The sequence below is a fragment of the Tetrao urogallus genome (assembly GCF_951394365.1).
Source record: "Tetrao urogallus genome assembly, chromosome: 2".
NCBI lineage: Eukaryota > Metazoa > Chordata > Aves > Galliformes > Phasianidae > Tetrao > Tetrao urogallus.
Genome location: NC_136814.1, coordinates 3,755,526 through 3,777,830, shown reverse-complemented (window position 1 = coordinate 3,777,830; position 22,305 = coordinate 3,755,526). Strand labels below are relative to the sequence as shown.

The 22,305-nt window shown below is 42.9% G+C and overlaps 1 protein-coding gene across 1 annotated transcript in view; it reads left to right on the top strand.

Moving 5' to 3' along the window:
* KIZ (kizuna centrosomal protein) overlaps positions 1-22,305 on the top strand; it is a gene marked incomplete at both ends in the record, with an annotated part of 39,418 nt that overhangs the window by 2,470 nt on the left and 14,643 nt on the right. Inside the window, 6 exons of the mRNA XM_079532436.1 lie at positions 903-1,056; positions 4,602-4,691; positions 8,949-9,456; positions 11,785-11,929; positions 15,172-15,403; positions 17,846-18,005. Of these exons, the coding sequence (XP_079388562.1) occupies positions 903-1,056; positions 4,602-4,691; positions 8,949-9,456; positions 11,785-11,929; positions 15,172-15,403; positions 17,846-18,005 (1,289 nt within the window). The remainder of the gene's footprint in view (positions 1-902; positions 1,057-4,601; positions 4,692-8,948; positions 9,457-11,784; positions 11,930-15,171; positions 15,404-17,845; positions 18,006-22,305) is intronic.

The following is a 22,305-nucleotide window of genomic DNA, read 5'->3' as shown; positions in this document are numbered from 1 at the left end:
CCTGAGTAGCTCTGAGGGGGTTATGAGCTTGAGAAGTATTGCAACGTAGATGTATTTTTAAAAGAAAATATTATGAAAGGGGCATGTTGTGTCTTTGAAACAGTGACTGTGGTGTCTGCATGGATGGAAGTCTCCTAAGATGCTGGGAAAGGCATCTGGAATTCTAGAGAGGAGCAGAATTTCAGGCATTCTTGTTTGTAGTGCTTTGGGTTTTTTGTTTTTTCCTCAAGTGTGTTCTGTAAAGTTCACAGAAGTGGCTTTGCAGTTGTGGCTCAAATGAATGATGGGTAGGTGCAATTATGGCAGAATCCCTCAGGGAATGCTCTTCTGAAAGAGGGCCTTTAGATTAATGTCAGAATGTGAATGCAAGAAAAAAGTCTGAGCAAGTGGGGCCACATACGGTGCTTTATTTTCGGAGTTATTTATTTGAATCCAATGGATTTTGAAAGTGAATCTGTTTGTTTGGGTGGGTGAGAAATGGTCGAGGTGGATTTCCACCTGGATTGCTCCTGGCCCAATTTGCTGTGTGGGTGCAGAGCAGGTGGTATCAGCGCAGTGAAAGAAGGAAGGCTTGGAGTGAGGCGCACCACCTGGAGCAGCAGGGATTTAGGTTGGCAGCCTTAATTCACTGTTTGACTCACCGTATGCATTCTTCTAAATGCCACTTTCATTTTAGGCATGTTGCATTAATTCCAAACAGACTTATTTAAGCTTTAAGTATATATATTTATCCTTTTGAAGTGCAAGTTGTGTTTAAACTGTAGGTTATACAGTTTGTTGTATAGCTTTGGCGCTCAGGCAGTTCCTGTGCCAGAATTTATGTATGTGTCTGAAGAAAACTGTGATAGATGTGTTGGTTTTAATTTCCTGCTGTTTAAGTACAGTTTCTTTTTCCCCCTTAGAATGAAACTAAAATATGTGAAGCTGAAAAAGTACTTGGAAGAAGTAAATGAACGACAAAAAAAAGCTCTTCTACGAAATCAGGCGTTCTTAAATGAATTCAACGTGTTTGAGGCTCAGATGAAAGCTTCGAGTTCAGAGCTGATTGAGAAGATGGAAGTAACTTTCTAGAAGACTTACTAATATGTTACTACAGGGGTTGCTGAACTGGTTTTGTCTATTTTGTACATCAGGATGTTGGCCTAACTTCATCCTGTATTTTAGAGTGCTCTAAGTGCCAATGTTTGGGAGTTATCATTAACATTATCTAGGTTAGGTCAGAAAAAGACCTCGAGTTGCAACGTTTTCATAGAGACTTTGTTATAAAACCCTTAGTAAAATATAATTTTATTACTTACAAAAATCCTAATGCATTTCCTTGAAGTTATTTCAGAGTGTGTTTCTAATCTTGCTGGCGTGATTGCCCTAAGTAGCTGCAGCTAATTTTACCTCCTGCTCATCACTCCGTTCTCATAACAGAGGTGTCACTGACTCTCCTGTTAAAACAAATTACCCTGTTGGAACTGTTTGGGCTGAAGCAGATCTACAACAAGTCGCTATTGGTTCTATTTACTAAACAGTTAAGTGGCAATACTTGAGCAGTGGTAAGAAAAAGAGCTTCTACCAGCAAACCGTTGCATCCCTTAGGTCTTTTAATAGTTTTGTATGTAAACAGATGTGGTTCATTTGCCTTCAGAGCTGAAAAATGCTGAACTTTTTTCTGGGTTGGTGAAGTAAAATTCAAGGAGCGTTTCATCACCTTGTATAATTGAAGTATTGATATTTTGTGTCACTTTACCAAGGAATAATATGGGATGTTGCAAGGTAATGTGGATTGGAAATGATCTTAGGTTTAAAAAAGGGAAGATGATATGCCATTGATAGATGGAGTCAGATTTTGGAGAGCTGAAAGTTAAAACATTTACTGGGAAAGAAGTGTTCTATCCTCTTGCTAAGAGAAGTAGCATTCTTTAAAAGCATCTGGCAGGGGTATTCATGCAGCTGCAGGTGGGTTTTTTTTTTCTCTTTTTAAGTTTGCTAGAATAAGGGAGGAGAGGAAACAGGTGAGGTGTTTTAAGCCCCCGTTTGATGCTGACACAATATTGGGTGGCTGTCTACAATTCAGTTGTGATTACTTCTCTGAAGTGCACTTTGAATTCAAACTGGAACAGCCTTATCCTAGTGTACCATTTTCCTTCTGTTCCCATTCAGGGATCCATACAGCTTCACCTGAGATAGCAGAATGTAGACTACGATCCTTTTAAAAGGGGCTATCTAAAAAGCCCGTGTTCAGATTGCACTGGCACATCTCCCTTTAAATATTCTTTGGAACTTCTCTTAATATTTTTGGAAGTACTATTAGAGCTTAACCTGAAGTAGGGATGCAGCAGCAGCAGCATGCTTTATTCTTACTGTCTGGTTTGGCTTTCACTCGTTGCGTTGCAGCAAAGGGAAGGCAGCCTGCGTATGCAGTTCTTAGAAAAGTTCATTTCAATAGATAAATGTGCAGCTTCAGGTGTGAGTCTGCTCTTTGGCCAAATCTTTATTGATATCGGTGTTAATGGAGTGTTGACTCCTCTTTAAATATAAGCTTTGTCATGCCATTATAATGTGATAAATCCCACAGAGAAACTTTGTACTGTGGTTAAGAAAATATTTCTTAAGTTAGTTGTCTCTGATTTCAGGAAACCTTGTTTTTGCGTTAAGTAGATTGAGTAGTTGGCCCATGTTAGTCCTAATGCAACGTATTAACCCTGCCCTCCCCTGTTCATCTTAAAGTAAATAGCCCCAATCTATTTTCTCTTTGTATGGAAGATTTTTATGGTTGTAATAATTTTTAATGCTTCTTCTGGAATGCGTTTAGAGAAGGGGCCATGAGAACTTCTTGTGTTGATTAACGCTCCTTTAAAATACCATTGGCTTTGCACTTGGGTTTCTGGTTCAGAAGGTCACTTTTGTGTCAGTGTTGACTTCGGTGTACAGAAGAGGTGACCTGGGGCTGTGATAGCTGCCCTCCCTGCTGCTGGCAGTAAGGAAGGTGTAGCTCTCTCCCACGGTGCTGATTGATTTCCGCTCTTCCAAACCCCACGGCTGCATACCACGTTCATAACTGCCTTGCCCAGTACCTCCCAGCCATTGTCTGCTAACTTCCCTTGCCTGCTGGGTTTGGGGAATAATTTCCTAGCTTCAGCTTGCTAATGTACAGTTTATAGACTGTCCCAGGTGTGGGCATGCGAGTCCTCTGTGCTTTTTTTGTGAGGCTGGGAATACCTTCATGCTAGATCTTCTTTTTCCCTTTTCTTAATTTTTTTTCTTCTTGAACAGCCCTAATGCCTACTAGTTTGCCTTTCACTCTTCAATAGGTTGTGTTGGTGTGAGTCCCAGTTGTGCCCTGGGCTGATCTACACACATTGTTCTCATTCAGGGCTTCCATGTTGCTGCTTCTGCACCATCTATTTTATTTTTCCTAGTTCAGGCTTATTCTCCTCTGAGCTGCTGAACAAAGCACTGATTACAAACCTTCTGTGCTGCAGTTATGAAAAGCCCTCTCGCTGTGGATTATTTAAGAATTATGAAGCATGTCATCATTTAATCTATTGTGGAAGTGCACTGCCAGGAATTACCTTTTCTTTCTTTCTTTTTTTTTTTTTTTTTATACCACTCCTTAGGAGTGCTTTACCATGACTATTTATACAATTTATTATGTGCTGTGGCTGAGGGGAAAAAAAAACTTAGTTGTGAGAGATTTGGTGATGTTCGTTTGTTTGTTTTTTTTTTCCCATTTATAGGCCTGCAGTTTGTTCAGTAATTTTTAGGCGTCTGTGTAAAATCACGTAAGCTTTCAGGAAAATCCAGGGCTTACATTTGAGTTTCTTTTGGGCATCTTTAGTTCTCTTGTGATCGATTTCTGTTCCTTAGAAGTTAATGTTTATGATTTTATGAGCAGCTCTCCTTACCTGGAAAGTAAGGCTTGCTGAGTGCACAGTTGGAATGAAGTGCAAGGCTGGCTAAGTTAATTGTTCTGAAGATTTATCTTCATGCATATTACCTGATGCAGAATAGGTATTGAAGTGCTTTCATTCAGTACTAGTGTAACTTGTTATTGGTGTTTACAATTACAAACAAACAGGATTAATTATAGGTGCTGCATGTGCCTGGCTTTTAAGCAGTAGTCCTACTATGAATGCATTACGTTTGGTCAATTAAACAATGTAGTGGAGGTGAGGACGTTTTATGCAGTTGTTTGTTAGCAACACGACAGCAAGTTGCCTCTCATGCTGGGTTGCTCTTCATAACATCTGCCATATATTTTTCCTTAAAACGGCTCCGTGAGTTGCAGGGTGCTGTACACAACCCAAATTCTGAATTTCATTTGATGCAGTTGTCTGATAGAGCAGGAGTAATTTGATGTACTCAGTCAGAACATGGTTTTGTAACACGAGTCAACAAGTTAATGCTGTCCTGTAGACTGTTAGATGAATGAGTAATGATCTACAATCTCCAGCGGTTATTTTTTTTATTCACAAGCCTTGCCATTTGCTCAGGGTTGTGAAAACAAGTGAAAAAGGATGCTCAGTACACAGCTTGCAAAGCAATATTTGCTCATCTGTGCTTTGTTCTTTTGGCCTTCCATGTAACGTAATGGATTTGTTCACGTTTAGGTACGGTGTGGAAGAGAAATTAAAAGTGGGCTGTTGTTTCGAGAGGGTGGCTTGGCACAAGGTGACAAGGAAGAAGGCTGCAGTGAGCAGGTAATGTGGGAGTGGTGGTGGTGGTGGAAGGGGGGGAGATAAAAATGTGTGTTATTCCCGTAATGTTCTTTCCACTGAGCGACTGTGTTAAGAGGCAGACGCTGCTAAGCAGCCTTTACGTGGGGATTTTGTGCTGTCAGCTGTAGTGTGAAATATTGTTTAGAGCCTGAGTGAAGTAGAGAACCTGAGTAAAAAGTGCAATTATTTCAATCAAAGAGCTAGAATTAAAAAGGAAGAGGAACTCTGAGTGTTCATCGTTGTCTTTGTGTCGGTTTTTATAATTTGTGTGCTGAATAATGTGTGAAGGGTATTGACCAAGCAGGAAATGTTCTTAATGAACAGTAATTTAAAAAATGCAGCTATTGATTCTCGTGGTGTATTTATAATTTTGTGTTCTGACCTTTTCTCAGAAGAAGCAAAAAGAGATTGCTTATCTAAGTAACAGACAAAAAGACTGACAAGGAATACTTAAATATATTCTGCTATATATCTGCAGTAATGCAGGCTTCTAATCCCTCCTCCTATCTCCATATAAATGATACAGTTCAAGACCATAGCTGTTTTCTTCACTAAAAGCAGTAAAGCTCTTTTAGATGAAATGTCTAAAAACATCTTGTAATAACTTGGAGCATGCTGGCAAGAGTAGTCACTTGTGACTATGTGTGAAACCCCCTCAGCTAGTCGATATTGTAATAAGCAAAAATGGTAGCATCACTCCATTATTCAGAAAAGCCAACAGCATGCTTGTCCCTTAGGCTACAGCATTCATTAAGAAAAGCTTACTGGGCTGAAAGCTGGAAACAGATGATAACGGGATATGATTTTCATATTTAATGCATTCCTTGGAAGAGTATGTGTGCTGCAGATTGATAGAAGAATCAACTGCTACTTTACTAAAAGACTTTCTAGTTTGCCCTATAGCTACCGATGGAATCATTCAGCCAAGAAATTAACTTTTTCTCCTTTTACCTGCTTTATATATCTGCTAAGCAGGCTGCCTGGCTGCCAGTAAACGTTATTATGCAGTTAAATGTTTGGTATTTAAGACTCTTATCAGAAAAGAAACAGAGGCCACACTATTTTGTTTTTATAGTAGGAGGAAGGTTTTTGGTTTTCTTTTTTCAGTGCATTAGCAGTCGTTAATCTGAGTTTATAGGAAGTTTTGCCCATAGATTAAAAAGTTAAAAACCTTGAATTTAGAGCATTCTTTAAACTGTAATATACAAAGCAATGAACCTGAGCAACCTTGACCTATATAGGCAGGCCTCCAGCAGTTTGAGAATTAGGTTTTTAATTCAGACGTGTGAAAAGGTGAGTTCAGTTTTGAATAATTCTACAATTAAAAGTGGTTGGTATGGGAGATGTAATTTCTAACCTGTAGGAAAGTTGTTTTCACATCAGTACTAGAACATCAAGAGGTCACAGCACAGCTTAGATTTTGAAAGTACTGTGGACAGTGCGAGAACTTGGTGTGTACCCAAATTCATACATTGAGTTACAGTGATCTTGTTGGTGAACTTCCTTCACTCTCCACTTCTTGCTTCTTATCTCCATTCTTAAGTGTGAAGGTAAGTTCAGCTAGATAGCTCAGCTTGTGAGCAGGTGATGATGCTCAGAGTCTCTGCGCAGTGTGTTAGAGACCAAGATGGACAATTACAGAGCCAACTTTCTAGAGAAGGTCAGGATCTCTTGGCCCTAAAGCAGCAGTGTGAATAGCTTGCTGTTTTCGGAGCTGTTGGGTATACTTCTGGATTTCAGAATTCTGGGTGAATCCTTAAGCTCAGAAATCATATACCTAAATAGAGATCACCTGGAAAACCTTGGTTCTCCTAGGAAAGGATTTAAGCACCAGTATTTTGAAGCCCTGTGTAATGGCAGCCCTATGTTACATACTCTAGGAGAGGTGCCGTATCGGAGGGATCCTTGGCTGAAAGACTGGTATAATTTGGGGTTCTGATATCCTTGTGCAGTGAAGTCCAATTTCAAATTGGAAATGATTTCTTGATATCCTTGGTCTTGTGCCTCTTAGGAATGCTGTGTCTTTTGGATGCTGGGTGTAGGACACCTCCTGAGAATACCGGAGTGGCTGAGCATCCTTCTGTAGGCCAAGGGCACAACCAGCTGAGAGCAGTGCTCTGTGTCTGGAAATGGCAGGTTTCTAGCTCAGCATCTCCTTGCTTGCTAAGCTGGTCACTGCCAGGCAGAGGCACTACCTTCTTACACAAACTGATGGGAGGGATTTTTTTTAATCATCCTTACTCTTTTCGAAGTACTTTAATAATGATAAAAAAGATTGGTAGCGGAGGAACAAGTGGGGAGCCTGCGCGTTCCCTCCACTCCACAGCCAGAAAGAGTACTGTAAGTGTGCTTTGTGAGAGATTTCATTCCGCTCCCAGCTGGAGTGACACGAAACTGATAGTTTTGTTTGCTGTTTTAGGTGGGTCATCTACACGTTTTGCTTCTGGTGGTAAAAGCTGTACCCAGGCCAACTTTATCTGTTGCTCCAAGGACGTAAAGGCAGTAAAGAGTTGTTGTTTTTCCCTGTAAACAAGAAGAAGCCTGCTGGAGATGTACTTCTGCTAAAGCTCTGTAAAGCACTTGTACCTGATTGAATTGCATTTGTTTTGGAACACTAAACTCAGGAGCTGCTAAATCCACACAATACCTGCTAGATGTGTTTCAAAGCAGCAAGTCCAAGCCCCCAGAAGTAATTAGGAGGAATCCAAGAGCAGTGATGATAGAATAAGCTGTGAACTTGATCTCAGCAGCAAACCTTTACTTCTTAAAATAACTTCATGGCTTTTTTGTTCTGCTTCTTGTTAGGTGGGATTTGAGCTTTTTAATGAAACGGACGCACACTAGACAAGATGCCTTTGTTTCCCTTAAGCTGGGCTTGGCAGCTGACTTTGTGTGGTAGGAGGAGGTCAGCCAGCAAGAGAGAGAGAGGAGGGGGGTGTGGAGGTGACTGTAAATTGCCCTGCGGTGATTTGGAGCTGAACAGCAACCTGTGCTTAGTATGAACAATGGCATTGTGGTAGCTAATTTTGGCTTTGCATAAACTGGCAGTGACCTTCTGGTGGTGGCAGCAATTCCTTCTAAGTTTTTTTTTTTTGTTCTTTTTTTTTTTTTCTTTTCTGGTTGAGTAAGCTTTCAAAGAGTAAAAAAAAAAAAAAAATAAGTGCCAAGACACAGGAGTGTAGAAGTGGGGCATTTATAGTGTTGGAATGATTTTTATGCGAGTTCAGCTGAGTTCTTGGGTGAAAGTGTTGTTTGAAATGTCTCTGCTTGGTTCCCAAAGTTGTCTTGTAGAAAATACAATTCCACCTACTTGTGGTTAGCTCAGTTCTTCCTGGTTGGTGTGGGTCAGCTGGAGGAAAGAACAAAAGACAATGAATCAAATTGTTTTTTGGCTGTGGTTTTTTGTTTGTTTTCCTCAGTCTTCCTTGCTATGTTGATATGCAATGAGCAGACCTGGATATATAGACGAATGATGGCTGATGGAGATTTCAGACTCTCCTTATCCTGTCACCTTCTCAAGAAGAGTCATCTCTGCCATGCTGCTTGCCCAAGAACATCTCTTGCCGGTGCTGGTCAAAGCAGGGTGCTCCTCCTTGCAGATTGGTCTCACTACTGGTAGAATTGCTGGGCATGACACAAGTAGAAAGCAAAGTCGAATACTAGGCTGTAGTGAGTGGTGAAGCTTGGGTTGGCTAAGGAGGGTGACTCTTAGTGGCCGTGGCTGCATTCAGTGACCAGTGGGTTCTGCAGGATGACAGAGGGCTAGGGGCAGTGTCAGAGGTGGGATCTGGGACTCCAGCAGCAGCTCTGCAGTTGGTCCAACAGAAGGATGCACAGAATGAAGTGCCGACTTGCTGGCAGCTGACACTTCCTGCAGTGTGGGAGATGACACTCATCATCTTATAGTAGTATTAGCCATATGCAGGATTCTTTTTAGGCAGATACTTTCAATGAGTTGTGCTTATTTTCAGCTGTGATGGGGTAACCTGTACCAGATGTATTGGGCTCCACCTTTTCTGAACTCTAGAAGCTGGCAAATTGGGATGCAGAATTCTGCAGAAAGAGTGTTCACTACTTCAATTTACTTGAAAGCAAATGGACAAAAGAACATGTTTTCAATGAAGGAAACTAATACTGTAGAAAAATCCCTTCAGAAACTAGCACACAATCCTCAAGAAGCTTCACGTGCAGTGTGCTACCTGTTTGATTCTTTAACCACCTTGCACCTGTGTCTTCCAGATGCCACAGGCTGCAAGGCAGGCTGGAATTCATGCCGAAACAGCTGTGTCCAGAAGCTTGTATCACCCACTGCCATTCTTCGTGGGCCACTGCATGTCTGCCTGCAGCGTGCAGCAGGAACCCTCTCAGTCTGCTGCCCCCCCCAGCACACTGACAGCCTTGCAGGATGATGAGACAGATGGGCATCTCATGCAAGCTGGTGGTGACGTGCAGCATGCCAATAAGCCTGATGAGCAAGGTGGCAAGTCATGTATCCCCACGGGGGAGAAGATGCCCATCCGAGACAGCAGCTTGCACAGCAATCTTCTGAATTTTACAGAACAGAAAAATTCCACTGCACTCTGCTCAACGTTACCTGATGGAGGAAGTGTGCAGAGCAGGACTGCTGATTCAGCGAGTGACACATCAGTGGACGAGGTGGTGACCCACAAGCACCTGGTAGCAAGTGCCAAAGAAGTCTGTGAGCAGCCTGTCCTCTTGGCATCTGCCTCTGAGCCCAGCATCTCTGGTATGTGGGACTTCTGCTCCACTGTGCTGCAGCACACTCACCCCAAACACGCTCTCCCTAAACACACACATGCACACAGCTGCTGTTTTTTTGTTGTGGTTTTTTTTTCCTTGAACTCTTACACTTTGGTTGAAGAACAGTAGAATTCTCATTTGTTTTCTTTTTTCGTTCTTTTTCTCCTTTTTTATTTTTTTCTTGGCTGTTTCCTCCTAGGCTTTTTATCAAAGGCTCACTGGGGATGAAAGCTGCTGGATTTTCATTCCTCAGCTGGGGTGTTTTGAGGCTCCTGCTCTCTTTGCTCACCCCCAACAGCAGGATACCTGCTGAGTATCCCATGCTGCATCTTCAAGGTCTTAGGTTTTTGCTTTTCAGCCTGAGCAGACCAAAGTGGGGGAAAGGAGGAGGAGGAGGATGGGGATGTGCAAAGCAAAAACTGGCAGCGAGAGCTGAACCTGGGCCTTTTGCACTGGTGCCAGTCCTGCAGTGCCTCATACAAGGCTGCCTTGTCCTGGCAGCCTACTTAAGATGGACCCCAAATTTGAGAGAGGTCCTGCTGAGTACTCTCTGCCCTGCTGGATGACTATTCTGTAAAATGGAGCTTTGCCCCTCATTCATCCAAGGCACACTGCTCTTCTAGTTGATGTGAGGGTTGGCCAAGTCTCATTTGAGAGCTGAAGGAAAGTGAAGACTGCTGTGCCTGCAATTGTCTGGAAGTTGATTGAGCCTGTTTTTAAGAGGTTTAATGTCAGCTTACTTTACTGGCAAAATAGGTAACTTCTATTTTGGATCGATTTCACTCTTCAAATGCTTATTCAGAACAGTTCACTTCTGAAAATTGGATTTGCAAATGTAGACCAAGAATCAGCACTTCCATGTAGGAGGCTAGATTAACTACTGTTTGTTCTGACTTGTTCCTGCTTTCCTGAGGGATGTGATGCTTGTCTTCCAGCTGGGTTGCACATGTATGGGAATGGAAGGCTGCACTTAAAGGCTGCTTCCTACCATCTCACCTTTTCTTTTGCTATCATGGCAAAATGTTTTCACTCCTGCTTTACTTTCAAGTAAGCTAACAGACTTGTTTTTCAAATCACACTGACAAAGGTTTGTCTCTAAGTAACTGTTTCTTCCTTTGTTTCTTTTTTTCTGTTTAAGACCTAGCAGGAATATGTTCCCCTGCCCTGCCAGTTGATACAGCAATTTCTAGCTTTTAAGTTTTCCAAGCTACATAGGAAATACTAAAAATGAGCTTTTCCTAATGGAAACCAGTGGCAACCCTAACATGAAGGGACTTCTATCCTGTAACGATCGTTGTTTTCTTTATAGTCAATAGCTGGCATCTCCACCAGATGATCTCTGGTAGATTTATTTTTTTTCTGGCATCCTTTCTAAATTTTTTTCTTTATTATTGTTATTTTTCCATTTCTTTATCCATTCCTAAATAACTTCTCTCCCGATGTTTTCTTTCATCTGATGCTGTTCCTTGTCACCGCTGTCAGGCTTTGTGCAGGGCTGGAAGGTCCTGGCATAAGCTGCCACTTGTCACAGCCATCAAGAACTGGGGCCTCAGGGAACCCATGCCTGAGTTGGGCTGAAGTGTTGGATGCAGTACCAGTAGCTGTGAATATTGTTTCGTTCAAACCCATGGGCATCTTTTATGGAAAACTGGGGATTTTTGTGGCAGTGCTTATTTATTACTACAATAGTTGGTCCATTTAATTTTTGTCATTTAAGGAGAAAATGTTGTTATTAGGCACAGTTAGTGTCTGTACTCTTCTCCTTTAGAGAAGGTAACTAATGTGCTGACTTTAAAAACCACTGAAGCGTGTGTTTCTTCTGCAAGATTTAGGAAATGTGTGGACTCTCTGGGTGTATTTCCCCTCCCTTTATCTTCCACCCTCTTCTCCCCAACACAGGGAAAGTTTTCTGAAGCTTTATCATTAAAAAAAAACAACAACAACCACCTTTTTAGGCTTGTCTGTTTCATTGCTTCTTCCAAGGCAATTTGGGGAGGTAGGAGATAATTTTGGGGTAGTGATTTTTCACGGCAGGGTTTGTTTTGGCTGGTCCTGAGCTCTGGTTGCAAACCCAAGCTTGGGAGCATGGCTGGGGTCTGCCTGAACTCCCCCTTGCGAGGGAAGTGAGAAGGACACGGAATGTTGGGGGGGGGGCATGGGAAGCCCAGTGCAATCCCAGGTGGAGGGATGCTTGCTCACACCTTTGAGGTGAGAGAGTGCACCGAGTAGCTCATCCTGTCTTAATTTCATATATCACAGTATGCAGATTCTGCTAATGTTCCTGGAGTAATTTTGTTATTACTTGTTTTTCCAGGACCCCGATGTAACCTGAACACCCAGCAGGCAGCCAGCCAGGCCAGCAGCAGCAGCAGCACCCACCCAGCAGAGAGCTCCTCTTTGCAGCCACCCAGCTGCAGTGCAGCAGAGGATGAGCCCTTGGGCAGCTCGGTGCCTGACGGGTATGTCCTTGCATCTCTTCTTCCTATATTTGTGTTCACCTATTGGTGGGTACTGATCTCACTGTCACTCCCTGTTTTAAGAGATGCTAGTTGAGCAGCTACTAATGGCCACCAATGTATACTTGTGCAACTGTATCATTTCACATTTGCATCAGGCTGCTTGCTACGGAAACATCATCTCATTTACATCTAAATAGCTTACACACAGTTTTTCTTTTGCGTGACACCTGTTAATCATAACATTTTGCAGGGAAGTTGCACAGGGTACTTGTCTTTGCTGGAGAAGTGATAGCTGAGTGGTGGTAATGTAACCTTTAGTTCTCTCCCTGTAGGTGCTAGTGATGCCTAGCTGTTCAGGAGCTGACAAAAATACTGTGCAGTGCTCCTGAAGCCAGCTAAATTATGAGAAAGGTTTTACTGTTCGCTTTATCTCTGGAGCATGACTAAAACCAGAATGGGGAGTATCTCTTCTCACATCATGCTAAGCTGAATACCTTAGTTTCTCAAGGCCATGAAAGTGTGATCTCCACTGCTATGTGTATCTGCAGAAGAGATCCAAATTTAAATTTGTTTCAATGGGAAACTGAAATGCAGATAAAGTTTCAGGAATGGCAGGCATGAAAGATGCCGAGGAGCGATACATAGCCTCTCTGTTGCTGAGTTGGTAACAAGTTCTTTCAAAGTCCTTCGTTCCAATGCACTTGAAATTCAGTGCGTGTGCCTGAGTCTTGCAAAGTAATTCATGAGCTGGGAGTCTTGAGGAGAAGTTTGCAAGTAATTAGAGTGTGGGCTTCGTTTACGTATACTGCTATGGATGCAGTTTGGATGTTGTATCTCACTCAGCAACGAGCAAGATCTGTGCTGTGTATCGGGGAGTCCCAGGTTTTTGGGGAAAGTGCCTTACTTCAGAGACATCATTGTAACAAGGTCTTTTTTGAGGCTTAAGGAAAAGAAGTTGGTTTTTATTTTTTCCCTTGGGAAGTGTTTGTATGTTGTATTTTACCACAGGGCAAGACTTTCTTTTTTTTTTTAAACTGAGTTTCAGCCTGCCTTTAGCAGCTGGAGGAGCACTAATCCTGATAACACTGTCAGGTTGCTAACCAAAGAGAGGCGATGCTGCAGGGAAAGGTCACTCCGTGCAGGCTGCGAGGCTCGCTGACAGCTCCTGGTGGGGTGATGCCACTTTGCTATCACAGTTATTAAAAATGGTGGCTGAACCAAAGCCCGTTTGTGCCGTGGGGCATCTCCACAGCCTGTGCTGCATCTGCAGAGCTCGATGGATGTCAGTCCTGCAGGGCTGCGTGCCTTTTGCCTCAGCCCTCCGGTGGGCTCTGTCCTTTTGGCATTCCTCAGGGTACCCTGCCCTTTATTCTGGGGCTTAAAAATGGATGGGGAAAGGGTCTCTGAGAATTAGCGTGCAGAAAGATGATGACTATTTTAAGGCCGGTGTTGAAGGGGTGGAAAAAGGCAGAGCTTATGCCTGTGCTGCTTCAGCTGCATTGAAGAGGACTTAGCACAGATGGATTGTGCATTACAAAATGTAACACATAATTCAAGCTGTCAGCTTAATCAGACTGTTTCCAGGAAGCAACCTGTAAAAGAGAAGGACCTCTTGTTTGCTGACCTCTGATCCGTAGCCTGCTGCAGATTGTCATACATTTTGTTTTTCTTTATGCTGGTGTCCCTTCCTTCCCCTTCCCTTTTTATTATTGTATCCCTCTCGAGTGGCACCCTGGAAAGACCACCCAGGGGGAGGGAAACAATAGGAAATGAGCCGGCCGCTGAAATACAGGTTTTGTAAGACTTTGGGGGAAGAAAAAGCACTGTTTAACTGTGTATGCGATCTCCCTGGCATTGTTTAGCTGATCAGATGTCTAGGAAACTCCACTCAATGCAGAGCGGCTCTCGCTTAATTGTTGGCTGTTGCTGAACAGGCTGATAGAAAGCAAAACTTCTGCTGTATCTTAATGTAATTACAAAATCGTGCAGAGCTTTTAGTTGGTAAAATGAGGCTGGCTGTGTAGCTGTTGGCTTTTGCACAAAAACCTGGGTGCAGCCGGGCTCCTCGGGGCTGCTGGAGGCCTGGGCTGGAAACTGCCGCACAAAGCAGGCAGATCTACCCTTGGAAAGGCTCAGTCTGCTTTGCTTCACTGCTGGAGGCTGCACTTGGGTCGTTGTGCAGGTGCATGTTCAGGAAAAACTCTCTGAGGCCCTGTTCTGTCCCGCTATGGAGAACTCCTGTTCCCAGGGCTTTCGTTTTCCCTGCTGCAGAGCTCAGCGTCAGGTCCAGCTCCACTGTGCTGATGTCTTGAGCAGCTGACGTGGAAATGCTGCAGGGAATGCTGGAATAAAGAAGCTGATGTTTGACCATCAAAGGAAAACAGCACGTTGTAGGAAAACGTAACATGCCTTTCTCAGTCTCCTTTGCTCATGTGCTCTGTGTAGTACGTATAAATAAAAAAAAGCCAAATCCTGATTCCTCTCTTACTGCTTGCAACCATTTGAACCTCCTTGTGATTTACAGCATCATTTCACTAACCATTTTTTCTGAGGCATTCAGGGCTTTTCTGCATATTCTGTTTGACTTTGAAATATTCCATTTCCCAACAGCTGGATAGAAAAGACTGGGGATATAAGAGTTGCCTGGCTCCTCAGCTGGGAATGGGGAGTACACGTGGAAAAGACTTCAGTCATAACAAACAAAGACGTCTGTGGGTTGCTTTGTTGATGGTTTATTTTCCATTTGTTTGTTTCTCTAAATTGGGATTTGCAGTGAAGTTGATGCTAGGTGCTGCCAAACAAATGCTGGTTCCTAATTTATCACTTTTTGCAGCCCTGCTCTCCACGTATGCAGTAAATTCTTATTTCCAGGAGGGAGAACATCCGCTTAGAGGCTAATAATGCTTTGCCAGGGTACAGAGCAACAGCTGGGAAAACAATATATTTGAGGTAAAAGAGCAAAAAAGTCACCGACCTCCCCCCCGTTAACAAAAGGAGGACCAGGTTACCCTGGCTGTCACTCTGTGGCACTGTTCACTTAATTGCACAAGCTGGGAAGGGCTTTGTAGTCCTGCTTAAAATTAAATTTCAGACCCCTTAAGGTAGGGTTCCCATAAAGACCTAATTGTTGGAGGATTTTAAGGGACAACTGAGGAAGTGGCTGTAGGTGGACTTGACCTCCATACCTATTCTGGCTGTCTCTTTGGGCTTTAAATAAACTTCTCGCCTGCTTTATTTTGCAGCTCCTGCAGCCAGGATGGCAGTCTGAAAGAAGACCTGGAGGCCAGTGAGGCAGCTGTCCTCTGTCAGCTCCCCAGAGCCAATCCAGGCGAGCAGTGGGATGTGGCCACACTGCAGGCCTCGCTGAAGAGCCACGCTGCATTCCTGGAGGAGCACGAGCACCTGTGCACTGAGGAGCTGGCTGCTGTGTCACACAGCACGCTGGATTCGGGCGAGGAGACACCAGGAAACCAGGTCAGTTTTGGGAGTGTGGGGAGCCTCTGTGATGATGTCCTGAGGCTTTCCAGTGTACCCAGTGTGTTTGGTAAGTCTTAGATTATTATGGCTAGAGAAGACTACTGAGATCATCCAGTCCAGCCCCAGCTGACCCCCACCATGCCCGCTGCCCACATCCCTCAGTGCCACATCCCACGGCTCTGGGACTCCTCCAGGTGACCCCACCGCTCCCTGGGCAGCTGTGTCAGTGCAGAATCACTTCTGGAGAAGGAATTGTTCCTAGCAGCCAACCCGAACCTCCCCTGGCACAACGTGAGGCCATCCCCTCTCGTCCTATGGCCGCTCCCTGCGAGCAGAGGCCGACCCCGCCTCACACAGCCTCCTTTCAAGTTGTAGAGAGCAATAAATAGACATAGATGCATACACCTGTGCATGTGTGTATATCTATAGAAATGTACATGTATGAATATCTAAATAACTGACACCAAGGGACTAAATTGCACATGCAGTTAAAGCGAAGCACGCCCTGTGCCTCTGAATGCTGCCCAGTACCTGGGTACTCAGGGAGGATGAGCGAGTAGTGCTCATTAATCCATCTTTGTCATCATTAGTGTCTGTGGAGAGAACCTAGATTTTCTGTGTGTCTGAGGACTTTTCCCCATGGAACAAGAAGCCCACGAAGATCCTTGCAGCATCTTTTCCACCCTTTGGGCCTGTTGCTGATTTAAGAAGCTAACGCCTTTTGTCACGGTGCAAATTTATCGTGAGGCTTATATCATCTGCCTTTCTCTGTGGCTTAATAGCTTTTTATCATGAATGATAGTGTTTTTTTTTCTTTTTAAAGAAACAGAATTATGTTTGGTATGCTAAATCTGCTGAGCATTTTACAGATAGCAGCACGTGTGTCTTTTTTAGACTCTAACTGGGCATTTATAAACTAACTTCAATTTTTGTTGGAGGTTTTCTTCTTTACATCTATGCAAAAGGAATGAGGGGCTTTTCAGAGAAAAGAGAAGTGGGTCACTGAAGAACCAAGTAATCCTGAGATGCATTCCCTTTTCAGGGAAAGAAAAACATGTACACATACATACATGTGTATATAAAATATGAAATAACACCAGTGCAAAAATATTTGCCAAACTTTTCTGCCCTCTAGTTTCTCCTGAGACATTAGCAAAGCAGTCCAATCTATTTTTTGAATGTTTTTGTTTTAATAATATTAGAAAAATACCTGCTGATGGCAGGTAAATGTATACATACATTTAAAATCTTCTACACAGACTTGTTCTAAGTCAAAGCTTAGTAACACAAGCTTTATGGGTAAATATATAGTAATGATCTGCTTACTGCTACACATTACTGTGGCCCACACATATGCCTTCAACATCTACTTTTCCATTTAAGAAAATCTGTTCAGTTAAATGGAATCCCATGATGCATTTTCCACATTAAAACACCCGATTTCCAAGCACAGAACGGCAGCAGTGCAAGTTGAGATTGAAAAGTTGCCATGATGTGCTCCCAAATAAACATGGGCTTAATGAGGAGGGGGTGGATGCTGGGAGGAAAACCTTTCTTATGAGCCCCACTTGGTTTTGGTCTCAAAGCCTTTCCAGTTTCTCAGATAAGTGCAGAGAGATGAAGTTAAAGTAGTTGGGATTATCTCTGAGATGTTGGCCTATGTTGCTAAAGGCTGGCTCATTTATTAAACAGGTAATAAGATCAAAAAGCTTGTAGATTTAAAGAATCTGGTCCATGCTTTGTGGTACAGAAGGAAAACAAAAGGATGCCCTGTAAGTAACAAAGACAAAAAAAAAAAAGTGCCCCCCAAACCTTATAACTTGGCCATATTTACACCCAGTTCAGCTCCCTATAAAAGCATCTACTTTCAGCTTAATTTTTTGAGGGCATCAAAAGGGATGTTTAATTAACAGAGACCAGGCTGGAGCTGCAAGGATTTGCACCCTGACAGGAGAGACTGAACTTGAGGAACATGCTGTGACAATACAGGTTAAAATCTGAGTCAAGTCCATCAGAAGCTGGTGTCAGATTGGATTTTCTGGTGTCAGATTCATTGACCTCGCTGGTGTTTTTGTTGCAGCTGTTGCTGGCAATGCATGCTAACTTGCCTTACTGCTGTACTGCTTACTGCTGAAATGGAAAATGGGAAACTTTTTATTCAGTCTCTTGTGCTTACGGTGGGTACGTGAGGCACAGAACACAGCTTCCAGAAAACCTAGAGATTAAAAGAAAAATTCCAGGTTTGTGTTACTTGAAGGCAGAACGCAGTACCCACGCGAGCAGCGGTTTAACTCAGAGGTAATTCAGCATCTAGCAGAAATACCCTGCAAGCGGATTGCTCTGTGAAGTGTAGATGAGCCTAAATGTACGTTGGAAACCGCTGCCTCTCGAGACTCGGAATAATAGGGCTGTGGTTGTTTTTATTTTTTAATGCTTCAGGCTCCACCGCTGCCGAGAGAGGTCCTTGCAGAAGAGCGTGGAGATGGGTCATCTGTTCAGAGTAATGAATCATCTTACAGCTTGCCATCGATCCCAAATGACGGCAGGGAAATGGAGCAGGCAAAACATGTTCCGCAGCTCGACAGCATGGGAAAGCAAGGTAACAAGTGCTAAAAGCTCTGCCTGTGTGCTCTGAGCTGCCACCGTGCCCTGCTGTGAGATACAAGTGTGTTTTCCATCAGAATCTGCCAGGGACTTAATATTTGTAATGAGCTTCTGGTGATTGCCTTAAACTTCTCTGCATTTCGGTCATTCTTGTTACCTCTTAATGTGAGTGCTACCTATAGGGACTAGTTTTCTCAATTGAGATAGAAAATCAAGCCTTGTGGTAGTTGTTAAAGCGGGTTCTATATGCATAGGTATATTTTGAAAATGCCTGCTGTTTAGAAATGGTGTGATATCTTAGCTGTGTTTGTTTTGTTTTGCTTTTCGTGAAGCTAGAATGCAGAACAGACTTTCCACAGTGAAAGGGCTGGTGGTAAGAGAGGTGTGCAGTGCCATTCTTAAAGGGTGGATGTTTGTGAAAATCCAGTTAATTTCTTCAGATAAGGAAGTAACGTATTAGCGCTGTGTAGTAACTGGCGACGTGAACTTGCTCAGCCTGCTCTCAGAGCATCCCTCACATCAAAGTCCAGAAGAGACAGGCAATTAGGTTGCAACGCTCTTCACACAGCACATGTAAACAAACTGATTTAGGCCCCCTAAATCCACGCCACTTTTATCCACGGAGGAGACTGAGACTTTGATTTAAACTAATTTTCAGCGGTGGGTATGATCTATGCCGCGGCTGTCGGGCTGCTGGACAAGATCGCAGAGTTACTGTTGGCTGTTTGTTTCTGAAATCCATTGGGTCTTAAATTATTTCAGACATTTGGTTAGCTTTTCCTTTTCTCGGGGAGCTACAGAGACACAGCAGCTCCGCATTCGAGTAAAGTTCACAGTAGGCGCCTCTTTTAAGAACGGTAATGGATAGTTTAGATCAATAAATAAGAGATAACAAAAGTGAGAAATTAAAGGGAGTAGGGCTTAAAAGAAAACAAACCAGTCTGATCGCAGCCACTTTGAAATGGGTTTCATTATGGTGTGTTCACATACAGAAGTCACAAGCTGGCGTGAAGATGAGAGCCAGGAAGAAAGCGTGGTAGGAAAGATTCCTACTACAGGTAAAAGTAATGGCTGCATATTAACCTCAAATGTGGTATTCAACTTTATTATATAATCAAAACACGGCGTTTTTAGGGGCTCGGGTCCGCTAATAGTGAGTAAATTCAGCTCCTACACACCGAGCACAGAGATTAAACGTGGGATCAGAAAGTACGCACTCATCTTCACGTAAACCAAGATGGCAAATAACAGTGCCTATTTAATTCCTTGTAATCATGTTACACGTTTAAACCGCGCGAATATCCCGTCATTTAGCCTTTCAGGTCCTCGTGTCGGTGTTACGAAGGTCAGTCTCCGTGGGGAAGATCCAGTAATTATATGGCAAACTACAGATGTTTCTGATTTGATTCTTTTCTTTTCTCTCCTAATTGAATGTGTATCATTAGAATAAGCGCGAGGAAAAATCCCGCTAGACAGGAAGCTGTGCTTTTGCCTCTGTTACAAAAGCTGCCTGATAACACCAAATTTTTAGCAATAAGGTTTTATCAAGCCGTGTTCAGATCTCCCCGCAGCAGATGCGTTGGGCTCGCTTAGGATCCTTGGCTTGTGAAGTATCAATAACGCGTTAGTATTCCGGGCAGAGCTTTTTGCAATAAGTCTCAATTTGCTTTTGCCTGATTTTTGCAAAGTCGTGGGCTGTTTCGTTATAAATGGGCATGTTTGGCTAACTGTTTATTTATGCAGGTGTGTACTCCGACAGAAAGGTGCGAGGGCATCTGTTTATACAGCTCTCGCTGTTGCCTTTCTGCTGTTTTACGACTTAAAAATAGCCTGTCTTTCCGAGGGCAATTCATTTCTCTATGGAGGTTTTCCTCTGCAGCTTTTTGAGCCTAATTTGCAGCTGAAATATAAAAACGTGCTTCTTGTATCCCTGAATTATACTGCGGCAATAATATTACTATGTTAGCCACATAAAACTTAGAATATTTTTTTTTTCTCTGAGGCTTTGAGAGTGGAATGCTTTCGTTTTTCTTGCTGCTCAAAATGTCCTCCAGTTGCACATGGCAGTGTAATTGTAAAACGTGAGCTGTGACGATTATTTTTTTTAGGTGAATTAAAAGTGCACAAGCCATTTAAATGGTTCTCCTGAAATAAAGCACGCTTACTTGAAAATTCCTCCAAGATTTGGCAGAGTTTGGGATTGTTCTGATTTTTGTCTGTAATTTAAGAGGATTGTGATTTAAAGTCCATCATCTGCAGACATCACCAGCAAGAAGGATGTGAGGAATGGTGGCTTCCTCTAATGCCAGCACAGATCTCTTTTTTTTAAGTGAGAACACAGGCTTCAATTTGGATGTGCGTAGCTGCCCAGGCTTCTGGCTTGCTTCTCCCCATGCCAGATTCAGGATGTAGCATGGCTGTTTTGAGCCAGGAAGCCCAGCAGCTTTTGCATACTGGCAGTTCCTCCTGGGAACCTGGCTCTTGGACTGGGCTGCAGCTGGTCCAAAGCTGAACCACAGTGTACATTCTCTCCCAGAGCTTCTCCCTGAATAGACGTGCAAGTACCAATATTTCCTAGTTGTAAAAATGCTGAGAAACTCCTCCTGGCCTGAATGCTGCAAATGGTAACTTAAGTTAAAAATGCTTTCTTCTCAAATCTGCTTTATGAGCTACTTTTTTGGCCAGCGTTCTGCCGTCTCTGGGAGTGAGGCTTTTCATATCTCACTTGAAAGCAAAGTTGCTCCTTTCAGCTGCGATTCATCTTCAGCCCATCATCTTCTGCAGGCTTCTTGTTCTTTCCTGGCTCCTCACTCTCCTTGCCTGTCACTCCCTGCCTTGTGCTCACCATTACAAGCCCTGCAGCACTGAAACTGTTCAGCCTTGCCTTTGGGGCTCCAGTGACTTGTGAGGTAGTTTGGTTTTTTGTCTTTAGGTGGACTGCTACACACAACCATTTTGTTATACAATTATTTTCCATACATAATGGACATAAACTCTTTTTTTTTTTTTTTTTTTCAGTGCCTACTGTATCCCTTAAGGGCTGTAAGTTTTGATTTAAGCATTGGAAGCACTGAGATTTTGATGGACTTCAATGTGAGAGATGAGAGCCTTTCCCAATGGGAATTGAATTGACGGGTGCTTCTATAGTTCTGGTTTATTCTTTTTTCTTCTGTTACAGGGGGAGAAAAAAAAAAAGGAACCAAATACTTTATTTTAACATTCTGTAAATACTCCTATTTGTGGCAATAAAAATTTATTCTTTTTCCAAGCCTGCAGTTAGCTCAGGGCACAAGACTGATCCAGCTCATACTTCAAGGTGATTTCCTCCATAGAGCCCCTTCTTCACCTTGCAGAGCCGTGTTTTATAAGGGACTTCAGAGAGAGTTTTGTGTTGTGCAAGGTGCCTCACAGCCTAAGAAATGCTGTTGATCTCACCCACATTTTATTAATGGTGACCTCGCTGCTGCTGAAGTTACGTGGGGGTAGAGGAGTGTATATGGACTCATTCTGCTTCTCTTGTTGGATGCTTACTTTGTTCTCTCAGGAAGACACGTAAAAGAAATGGTTGCCCTTTTACCTGTTCCTCAAGTAGGCAAATGATGGGAGATGAAAAATGATAAAATGCATTATTTTTGGTTTTGCAGATGAGAGTTGAAATGTCTCACGAGTGGGGAAACTGCAGGTTTTAGTGAAGGGGTAGGTTTGTTAAATCTTCAACAAAAATAGATTCTCTTCCTATCCTTCATTCATGCCTTCGATTTAAATAGACAGCAAAGCTGTAAAGTATTGGAATAAAAATGGCATTGCTTCTCTGCTCATCAGGCTTTGCTTTCACAGATGTCATGTTCCATTTCCACTCCAGGTGGAAAAATCTCTAATGTAGACCTAAGGAGGAAAAACCCTCTAAAGAATAATAATAGTATTAAAAACGTGTGTGTGTGTGTGTGTGTGTGTGTGTGTGTGTGTGTGTGTGTATAATACAATAAAAAGGTCCTTCTCACATATCATAGGGAAACATGAAAGGGCACAAAACCAATTCTGTTTTCCTTTTTAGGTCACCTTTAATGAGCCAATAATCCTGCCAACACTTTTTCCACGCCCGCACATCTTTCCCAGTGAGGTCCTTCTTTGAGCTGGACTTGAAAGGGTCCTGAGTTTCCACTTGGAGTGTGCTAATAAAGCGTTAAGTCTACCCAACGTTTTGCTTCATTTGATATCAATCTATTACAAGCTGCTGTTGCCAAAAAAAAAAAAAAAGTTCGTCTATACGTGATTAATCACCATTGGTTTGACAG